At 45.7% G+C, this 10851-nt stretch overlaps 2 protein-coding genes and 1 long non-coding RNA gene across 4 annotated transcripts; 2 read left to right on the top strand and 1 right to left on the bottom strand.

Annotated features, from left to right (window-relative positions):
- The first annotated feature begins 1477 nt into the window (after positions 1-1477).
- On the top strand, positions 1478-5857 carry MED15 (mediator complex subunit 15). Of its 2 annotated transcripts, none has more exons than XM_070999559.1 (6): positions 1478-1620; positions 2102-2885; positions 2941-3646; positions 4748-4890; positions 4949-5590; positions 5653-5857. In XM_070999559.1, the coding sequence occupies exons 2-5, from the start codon at positions 2154-2156 to the stop codon at positions 5516-5518; spliced, it is 2151 nt and encodes a 716-aa protein (XP_070855660.1). In that variant the 5' UTR covers positions 1478-1620; positions 2102-2153; the 3' UTR covers positions 5519-5590; positions 5653-5857. The 2 variants fall into 2 exon arrangements, with proteins under 2 accessions (XP_070855660.1, XP_016944618.2); XM_017089129.4 differs by lacking the exon at positions 1478-1620 and adding an exon at positions 1885-2046.
- On the top strand, positions 3654-4425 carry LOC136116673 (uncharacterized). The gene is made up of 2 exons (XR_010653724.2): positions 3654-4039; positions 4103-4425. It is a non-coding gene; the product is annotated as an uncharacterized lncRNA (long non-coding RNA).
- A 112-nt stretch (positions 5858-5969) lies between the features above and the next one.
- cbt (Kruppel like transcription factor cabut) lies at positions 5970-9550 on the bottom strand. Its single transcript, XM_017089141.4, has 2 exons — positions 9262-9550; positions 5970-7906 (listed from the first exon to the last, which is right to left on the bottom strand). Exons 1-2 carry the CDS (start codon positions 9328-9330, stop codon positions 6686-6688), a joined length of 1290 nt encoding a protein of 429 aa, XP_016944630.2. The 5' UTR covers positions 9331-9550; the 3' UTR covers positions 5970-6685.
- Positions 9551-10851: the final 1301 nt, after the last annotated feature.

The raw sequence follows: 10851 nt of genomic DNA on the forward strand, positions 1-10851 counted from the left end.
CGCGATATCCGCTGATAATAACCAAATAAGTTTATTCTCTTGCACTCTGGCTCTGCTCTGCCCACTTTTTGTGTTACCTTCTCCTCGGACTGTGAGCACGAATTAGATATGACAGTTGGGGACGGAACGGAACGTCAGCAAAACACACATGTTAAAGCCGGCATTGAAAACGCTCTATTTCCCGAACTACGTATCTTTTTCCAGCGCACACTTGCACAGGTGGCAAAAAGGCAAAAAAGCGGCGCGTAAACGGGCGGAGAACAGAAACAGAAATTATACAATGTTCCGTAGTGGTAGTAAAATACAAAAGTTAATAACAACGCGACAAACAGAAAAAAACACGCCAGAACGTAACCGAACGAACGGAATCCAGCGATGCGATGCGCCAGCGTAAACGCGTCCGTGCACGTCCGCTCTCTTCGAAGTGAAAAACGCGAGTGAGCGATTCGACAAACGGTAAAAGCACACACGGCGGATGAGTGCTAATTGCGCTCAGCACGCGCCGCCATATGGGAACGGGAGAGAGCGAGAGAAAGCCGTGGAGAGTGTGCAACGCTCTCTTCCTCGGTGTGCGAGGGAGACAGCTCACACAGGTGGTTGGAGGGGGTCGCTCTATACACCGAAAGAAAAGCTGTGCGATATCAAATCTACCTGCGCATGTCAAATATTTTTGTTTATTTTCGCATTCAGAAGTTAAAAAACTTAATTTTTAAACAAAATTATATTCAGGTTTTTCGAATCGGGAATTACTTATATTCATTGCACTGCATTCTCCTAAAGATTCTCTTAGGGACCTAAAACGCCTAGTGATATCTTTCTGTGCAGTCGAACCTGCGGTATTGGTAAACAATGGTCGCGTAAATGTTAAGAACCAAAGCAATCAAGGGGGTGCTAATTGAACTCGCCTGCTCTCATGTGCTATATTCACCGTTAGACCAAAATAACCGACAGTGAGAAATTCTTTTGCTTGGCATACGATTGCCTGGCAACGCCTGCATTGAGCTTGAAAGTAACGTATTTTGACCCATGGGGCTGCCAGACAGAGGAAAATTTTAGATTAGACCACCTGAATATACAGGTCAAGACTCGTATCTTGGAATTCATTAGAAGTAACTGATAATGCTACGAATATAAGACTTCCCTGTACTATATGCTGAATTTATAAACTCATATGCTGATGCTGAATCAAATCAACAGGTTCGCCGAATGTATGCTAATATTAATCAAAGGACACAAGACTTAAATGTTCTGATTTTCCTTTCAATATTTTTTTATTATTTCGGTAATTTTAACTAATTTTCGTAAATAAGTGAAATTATTAACTAATTTCAAATCTTGAAGGTTTTCGTTTGTATTAATTTTTATTGAATATATTTTGTTTGCCAGATAAGAAGGGTCATTTGATAACCTGCTCGAAGCGGCTTTAAAAAATTAGCTGACAAAAAAGAAGCTGTTCATTGATTTCTTAGCAACGAAACTATCAACATCGTTTTTGGAACCTAAATCTTTTCCTGGGAAAAACCTTAGGACAACATCCTTGATCGCCACCCCCTAGAACAAGTGGAAATCCGGTTTCTTAACTTTTCTCTAACTTTCCAATAAAATATTACTATTCTGAATGTAAGTAATCCAACATCAACCCGAATGGACAACATTATCTTAACTTAAAAAGGTAAACATTTTTAAAAATTTTAAAATTTAAAAAACAGTTACGAAAAACTTTTTCATTCTGTTAAAAAGTGTATACTAACAGCGGATTAACATTTGTTAGGCATTTAAGCGGGTGTCTCCGCTAGGTTAGCCAAGACTCCTGACAGTTTAGAGTGACCGTCTAAGAAATTTCTTTTGGTATATTTGAACACATAAAAATGGTCTTAAAAGTATATTTCTAAGTGGTCTTATTGAACGCCAGCTGAAATTGTGAAATCGAATCTTGTTAGGAGTATTTAATTGATTTAAAGATCCATAAACTAATTTTTAACTTCTTGCCAAGATGACCGAAGATTGGCAGAGCCAGAAGTTCCGTCAGAATGTCATCTCCAAGATGTAAGGTTCGGCGAAATGTGCAATTCCACTGCTTAAACCTCTGTTTTCCTTGCAGCCACGACTTGTTGCCACCGAATGCGCAGGACCAGACGAAAAATGCCGGCGTTATGGAAAGCCACATATTCCGGAAGTCGCGCACCAAGGACGAGTACTTGGGCCTAGTGGCCAAGCTGTTTATGCACTACAAGGACATGTCCCGGAAGTCCCAGCAGCAGCAGCAGCAGCAGCAACAACAACAACAACAACAGCAGGGCGGCCCGCCTCCAAATGCGGAAATGGGCGGCGGGCAGAATATGATGCAGGATCCACTGAACGCACTGCAAAACCTAGCCAGCCAAGGCAATCGCAATCCCCAGATGATGCCCATGGGCGCCGGTGGCGGTGCTCCAGTGCCGGGTGGCCCTGGAACCGCCTCCAACCTACTGCAATCCCTGAATCAACAGCGTCCCGGGCAGCAGCAAATGCAGCCCATGCCCAATATCCGAGGTCAGATGCCCATGGGTGCCGGTGGTGGTGGTGGAGCCCAGCAGATGATGCAGGTGCAGCAGATGCAACAGGGTGGAAATGCCCCCGGAGTGATGAACGTGATGGGAGCCGGCGGCGGGCCGAATCAAGGCCAGATCGTCGGCAATCCCGGGCAGCAGATGGGCGTGGGCATGCCCAACCAAATGGTGGGACCGGGGCCAAACAGTGGACCCGCGGTGGGCGGAGCCGTCGGAGCAAATGCTGCTCCTGGAGCAGCTGGCCCCGGACCAAACCAAATGCAGGGCGGGCCGATGAATGTAAATGCCATGCAACAGATGCCACCCATGCAGCAGATTCAGCAGAACCAAATGGGAGTAAGTAATTACTCATCTGATTAAAAATCAAATATTACATATTCTTCCCTCCCAGATGGGCATGAATCCGATGATGCGGATGGGTCAAGGCAACGGCATGGGCGGACCTCAGGGAATGCCTGGCCAGGGCATGCAGGGGATGCCGCAGGGCCCGCACAATGTGGTTGGCGGTCCGGCGGGACAGCAGCAAGTGGGCGGAGCAGGCCTGCCGCCCAATGCAGTCCAGCAGGGTGGGATGAACCCAATGGGCGGTATGGGCGTAAACATGCCACCGAATCTGCAGCAGAAGCCCAACATGCCGATGGGCCAGGCAGGTCAAATGTTCCCCGGAAATCGAGGCGGTGTGGGAGTCGGCGGTCAACAGCCGGGACAGCCCTTTATGCGATCCAGTCCCTCGCCAGCGGATGCCCAGCAACTGCAGCAGCAGGCTCAGCTCCAACAGATGCAACAGCAACAGCTGGTGGTGGGCAATCAGACGCCCACGCAGCAGCCTCCGACTCCGCAGATGCCCACGCCGAATATGATCCCAAGTCCGGCACTGGTGCCCCAATCCAGTCCGCAGATGATGCAGATGCAGAATCCGCAGCGCAACATTCGCCAGCAGTCGCCGAGTGCCTCGATCAATACACCTGGTCAGGTCACCGGGAACAGTCCGTTTAATCCCCAGGAGGAGGCGTTGTACCGCGAGAAATATAAGCAGCTTACCAAGTACATAGAGCCACTGAAACGGATGCTGGCTAAGATCAGCAACGATGGAACAAGTGAGTACATGATGCACATAAAAATATACTTTATTGGCGATATGTATTTTCAAATGACACCTGCGATTTCTACTTTTAAATATCAAAAATACTATGATTTTTACCTTGTCCCGAAAGATTTTTCGTCATATTCAAAACTATAGTATTTCCATAACTATTGTCGAGGTTGGGTGTATCTTATTTGATTCTAGGCAAATAATTTCACTTTCTTCATGGTAGGAATTTACATTGGCGTTAAATATTAAATTAGTAACCGAATTTAATACATTTATATCAGTGAGTTTCATTAAAAACCGCATCAATTTAGTTAGCCTCAAGCACTGATGATGAAGGTAGTTTTAATTGCTGTTTTATTTTTGCCCCTATTCGGTTACATTCTTGGCCTAAAGGATCGTGAGTACTAGCAAGGAAAAACAGTTTGAATATCACAATCCATTCAATACTTTATAAATTAAGCAATCTGCGGCCTGCATCCAGAATTTCATGGACTGTGCAAGAAGGGTGTTCGTGGATTTACCTATATGCCCATGCTTAATAAATGCAAGCCCATTATGGGAGATTGTAAAGGATCCGGAAATTTTTTCACACAGATGAGTTCTTGCGAGGCAAAATGCAAGAAGTAATAATTAAATGTGTTTGACAATTTTAAATTGAAAATGAAATAATAAAGAATCATAGAAGGGCTGATACTTAAGTTTCTGGCCTAGCCATATTAGGTCCAATCGACCATTTCTATAAAAATAGTTTGGACTTTTATCAATAAAGGCTCCATACAACGATTGGATTATTTATTTAATGAATTCAATCGTGGTCGACTTTTACAAATCAGTTCAAGCCAGCGTCTTTTGGACCGGCCAAAACGTCAAATTGATGGGTTATCCGACGTACAGCCCTGAGTTGGCTTTTTGTTCCTCCACATAAAAGAAAGAAATTCGTGGTCAATGATTTTCGTCACTAGAAGATGCTGTTGAAGCGTTTAAAAACCATGTTTTGAAGGTGCCTTAGGCTAGAAATACATATAGCAACACTCGTATGTCTATTCTATTTATTTTGTAAGAGCATTGGTGTTCTAAATAAATCCCAATTCCCGTTTCCTTCTAGATGTGGAGAAGATGACCAAGATGAGCAAGTTGCTTGAGATCCTTTGCAATCCTACGCAGCGGGTTCCGCTTGAAACTCTCCTAAAGTGTGAAAAAGCTCTAGAGAAGATGGATCTGATCTCCTACTCCGGCCAGCAATTTGGAGTAAGTATAATTGTTTATTCAGCAATACAATTTTATTACATTTTATAATTATTCCTAGAAATCCTCTAACCCTTTGCTGGAGGTTATAAATACCACGCTGCAAAGTCCTGTAGCCAATCACACACTGCATCGCACCTTCCGACCCACATTGGAACTGCTCTTTGGCACGGATATAACGGCTCCGGTACCCACAAAGAGACCTCGAGTGGAGGAAAAGTCCTCGCCCTTCGAGCAGGATGTACCACACGTGCTACAAGGCGAAATTGCACGGCTAGATAGCAAGTTTAAGGTGAAGCTGGACACCACATCGCAGATAAACAACAAGTCCATACGCTTGATTTGCTGTTTGGATGACAAACGATTGCCCAGTGTTCCGCCAGTGAGTGTCAGTGTGCCGGAGGAGTATCCCTGGCAGGCTCCGGACTGCTCCGTGGTGGAACAGGAGTATTCGGCCACCCCCTTCCTGCAGACAGTCCAACAAGCTCTCATCGCTCGCATGTCCAAACTGCCCAAGAACTACTCGCTCTCACACCTCTTGGACACCTGGGAAATGGCCGTGCGTCAAGCGTGCTCCCCCCAATCGAAGCCCAGTGCAGTTTGCGAACTTTCCACTTTGCTGGGAGTTTAGGATAACTACGTGGATACACTACAACAACTATGATAACCGATTCTAGAATAAGCTGAATGTACGGGAAATCAAGTAAGTCTTCAACTTGTTTGTCTTCAATACAAAAGAGATTCTAATTATTTCTTTTATTTTAGATCCCCACATATCCCCAATTTTAAACATGGTTTGAGGATCTGTATCTCTATACATTTAAGATAAAATTAAAATAAATAATTTAATCTAAGCAAACTGGAAGTCTTGCTGCAGCGTGGCAAATCAAATACTGAACATCTTCATCAACACAACACTTATCAATCAACACAAAAATACACAACCAAAATATCCTGGTATTCAAGATTACTCAAGGTTAGTTTAAGCCACTAAAGAGTTATTTCCCCTTCAACTTTAAAACCATTCCTCAGATAGGCTTTATTCCCCAATTGAATTTCCACCCGCCCATTCATACAATCAATTTAAAATTATTTGGAAAATATGTATATTTTCTTCTGTTGAGATTGGAATCGTGTGAGGATCCACCATTTCTTTTTTGTTTTGTTTTTTCTTTCTCTTTTTTCCACATTTAGCAATAAATACAATTATGTGTGTTTAAGTTTAAGAGAATTAGACCGATAACTATGGTACAATAGAAAAGAGTTAAGAAAACTTAATTATCACAGATGTTGGGCGCCGAATGCGCCTCTATAATATATGTACAAGCACTAGGGGTATTCAGAATCTAAATCTGAAGAAGATCGCTAAGCTAGGAAGTGTGCTCTGTGCTCCTGGAAAGGAAGTGGCATCTATTTGATTTGTGTTTAACAGATGCGAAGCTTATTGAATTTGAAGTTGATATATGCACAAAACGATGACAAGATCTAGCTCTTAACTAAGCTTAAGACTACACCAGCTACACGAGGGGGAAAACTCGAAGTAAAATTCTGAATTTTTAGATTAGATGGAACATTCTCAATAAGGGAAAATTCGAGCTTCAAGTGTGGCCTTAATATACGATTTTACAAATCTTTACAATTGTTCTTTAAAATAGGCATTCCGAATTCGACTTTGATGAAGATCCGCTCTGCATTTGCCTGATTTTGGTGGGAGTTTTGTTTTATCTGTTTAGCTGGCGATACTGTCGGGCTGAGATTGGTTCTGGTGCTGCTGAAGCTGCAGGTCGTCCAGCTTTTCTCATCGCTGCACTTGGAGCAGGGTTCCGCCGAAGGTGAAACTGCTGGCCTGCTGCTGAAGTCTCAGCAGATCCTGGGCGCTGTAGACTTGCAGACTGGCGGAGGAGACGGGCGAGGAGCAGGCGCTGGAGGCCGCCGGCGCTATCGCTCGCAAATGGAGCGAGGCATCGCAGAGGGATGGAGCTACCGAGGATGATGATGATGAGGAGTTGTTGTTGGCCAGGGAGACGTGCCGGTTCACTCCGTTCGCCTTGTCCTTGTTGTGCCGCTTGACGTGCTTGGAGAGGTGGTCGCTCCTCATGAATTTCTTCTGGCACACGCTGCACTGGAACTTCTTTTCGCCGGTGTGGGTCCGCTTGTGGCGGGACAACTCATCGGAGCGGGAGAACCTCTTGTCGCAGTTCGCCCACTTGCAGATGAAGGGTCGCTCGCCGGTGTGAACCCTCTGGTGGGCCTTCAGGTGGCTGCTCTTGAAGTAGTTCTTGCCGCACTCGGGGAAACTGCATTCGTAGATGCGACTTCTGGTGGCCGCCGCCTGGGCTGCCGTGATTCTCGTGGCGAGCTTCTCCTCGGGCAGCGTGGGCATGGTGGGTATGGGCGTGGGACTCTGTTGGGCGGCCACTGTGCTGAGCAGGATGAGCTGGCTGGCAGGCGAAGCCACTGGGGCCACACAGATGGGCGTCAGAATGGGTTTGATTTCCTCCTCCTCGGTCTTTTCCGCTGGAGCAGATGGAGCCGGAAGCTCTGGAGCTGGTGTCTCTGGTTTTTGTACTGGGGGTAGAGCCACTTCCGCAGCTCGCTTCCTGTTCATTTTGAACTTGAGATTGCGCCACACATTGGCCTCTGGGTAGTCGTCCTCCACAGCGGGCGGAACAAAGCTTGTACTTGTGGTGGTGTTGGAGGAGGAACTGCAGCTGGAACTGGATGAGTTCTCGTCCTGGTTGCTGGAAGAGACAGCACCGACACTGTTGACCCTCATGATGACGCTGACCCTCTCGGCCTTGTGCTCATCCTCTAGCTTCTGTTCCGGTGGCGGTGTCATGGTCGTGGCAGGCTGTTCCAGGCGGGGCTTCTTGTTGGGAACCGCCATTTCCGGGGCCTCGTCTTCCGTGTCCGAGGGATTGGGTGTGATAATCCCTCCATTCTTCTGGCTCTTTTGGGCCACCAGCTTGAGTTTGGCCTTGAGCAGGTTCTCGTTAACCTGTTGCTCGTCCTTGGCGACCTGAAGGAGAAGAAAGAACAAGTTCAGGGTTAGTTGGAGTTCATCAAGGCGAGTTCATTGGCGAGTTCAGGTTCTCTGGAGTGCGTTCACTTTCCCATTCACTTTTCGCTGACCAGCATTGACCCACAATAACTTTTCCCTCGCAATTCGCTAATTACGCCGACGGCTGGCAAGGCCGTTCACCGTTAACCTTCACACACCCTGCAGCACCCCACCCAACCCCAGGTTCAATGCTCCTACAAAAGGCCAAGGGGACATTGTTTTTGGCGGTTTTTGAACTGTTTTAAAGGCCGTTTAGGGTGAGAAATAATGAATCATTAAATGCTGTGCCGTGCTTTCCATTTTAAATGAGAATTAATTTGATATAATATATTGATTCTTGTCAAATATAAAACATAATTTATCAAACTTATAAATTTGAGAATTATACTTTCGAAAGTGGAAAATTTTTTTTTTCCAGAAATTTTTGCTGTTGTTATTTTATACATTACAAAAATTTTTTCCATTAAATTTTAAATTTTCGTTGAGATTTTAATATTTTAAATATTTAATTTTCTTGAATGAAAATTTGAATATTTTTGAACAATTCTAGAACTTGTTAAAGGTCTTTACATTTAAAAAGTGCCGCCTGAAAGCAGGCAATGGAAAGTGCAGCCACACCACAAATATTATTATGACGTGCCTCAGGTGGGCGATTTCATGGGGGAAGGCGATTGCGATTCCGAGGGGTGTATTATGACTCGTGTGGAGACGTCCAAATCTTTTTATGGGCTCGGCACGTTGCGCTCAAATGTGCGACAGTGTTTGTTTGTTTCTTTCTTGGCCAGGCAAGATAAAAAACGAGCCAGAAATGTGACATGACTTTATGGGTTGGGGCTTGGCCTGTTTGCCTAGCTTTCGGGCCCCCTTGTCCCCATTTCCCCTACGCCCGTCCAGTTGCCAATTGGCAACTCACCTTCGCCGCTCTCAAACAAAGTCGGCGCGCTCTCTCGCTCTCGCTCTCTGCTTTTCTGTTGTTTTTTCCTAGTGGTGCCAAGTCCAATGTTCAGGCTGAGGCCCTCTCGCTCGCACCCGCACATCACTCGCTGTGCATGCGGTGTTCACGTGAAAGCGTGCTGACTGCGTGATCGCATGGCTGAGTGCGAGTGCGAGCGGGATGGAGCACTTTTGTTTTTAGAAACGCGGCAAGTGGAAGCGAGAGCGAGCTAACGTCCGATTCCGTTTGATTTTCCGCTGCCTTGAATGCAATGCACCCCGTCCACCGTCCACTTCCACATCCACTAAGCACATCCACATCCACTATCCTCACTCAATGGGAAAAGCAATACACTATATCCACTTTGTAGGTCACTTACGTTTTCCAACTTATTATCCCTCAGCGGGGGCGTTGCGGGCGGTGAAGGTAGCAAGGTATCCATGTCCATTGCACTTTCAACTCTCAGATGCACTCTCCTTTTCGGGAAAGAGTCTTTGTTTGTTTATTTGTTTGTTGCTTTTGCTCTGTGGCTTATCACTTGGTTTAATCTCAGTTTGTGTAGATTTTTGCACTTTAGTTAACTTTGCACTGGGCGCTTTTCGAGTGCCGTTGCCGTTTTGGAGCGGAGGCGAACCGTTGCGTTCAGAATTCAAGAGACGAATGAAAAAGGCAAAGGCATTCAGCTCCCAGCAGAGCTGTCGCTGCCGACGCCGCTGCCGGCAGCGCGGTGCGCGTGTGTGAGTGAGTGGAGCCGCCGACGACGTAATCACTTGTAAGTGGGAAAGTGTGTGTGAGCGGGCCATCGTCATCGGCAGTGGAGCAACCAGTGCAATGAAACCCGGACGAACATCAGCCACCAGCAACGTGGGCAGCGCCTCCTCCCTTTCTCGTTCTCGCTCTCGGGCTCGAAAAAGGTCAGGTCTCCTCCTCACTCACCTCTGAGCAACCCACGTACACAGAAAGAAAGATCGATATTAAGAGGTCCCTGAAGCCCCCCATAATTGAATTTTGGTCACTTACTCTCTTTTTAAGGTCAATCAATCTCTCAGGACTGGAATCTCTCATGACGTAAAAATAATACTTTTTGTATGCTCTCTATGATTGATTTCAAAATCCTAGCTATTTAATTTGACATTATAATCATGGGAGTTTTTAGTAATATCAAATCGGATAGAAACAAATATATGAGGTTAACATGTTGTTACGTGGTTCAAAATCATTTAAAAAACCCTCGAAGCACCTATATGTTTCTTTCTGTGCAGGACACAGACACACAGGCAGAATAAGAGAGACCAATTGAGCACGTAACCAACGCATGGACGTCATCAGCTGTTTACTGCGGGGTATTGTTTTTGGTGCTAGAGAGAGCGGGTCAGGCGAGGGGAGGAGCAGGGCAGGGGCTCCATGGGCTGTCTATTCATAGGCTGTGCATGCCCAAGCCGCGTGCACAGCGCACACAAACCAACTAACCAGCCAACACTCACAGACACACCCCAAAGCCGTGACTGAATAGCTGACGCAGTTGTTGCCACGGAAGTCTGTGATTAATCGAAAAAAAAACTTAAAAACAGGCTCGAAACCTGAGCAGACGCCCCTTAAGCTTAAATCTAAGACCTGACCGCATATATTTGCATTAACTTTAAATTCCAAGTCTGACTTTGAGCAGACGTAGACTTCATTAATAAACCAAAGGGGCAGAGCGAGAAAGCTAGAGAGTGTGGGAGCTCAACAGTTGAGTGATAGGCATTGCCAGACCCAAGAATCGGGGAGATAAGAAAGATGAGTCACGGAAAACAGGCATATTGTAGTGAGCTTGCTTTCCATCGACATGTAACTCGATTAAATCGTTCTCTGATTTATTTAATTTGATTGGAAAACCCACCTAATAATCGAGTAATTTCCACCTGGCAATGCTCGGTGCTTCGTCTGTAACAGTTTTCAAAGCAAAAAGGGGCTCGTGCACAGCACA

Source organism: Drosophila suzukii, chromosome 2L, assembly GCF_043229965.1.
Source record: "Drosophila suzukii chromosome 2L, CBGP_Dsuzu_IsoJpt1.0, whole genome shotgun sequence".
Lineage (NCBI taxonomy): Eukaryota > Metazoa > Arthropoda > Insecta > Diptera > Drosophilidae > Drosophila > Drosophila suzukii.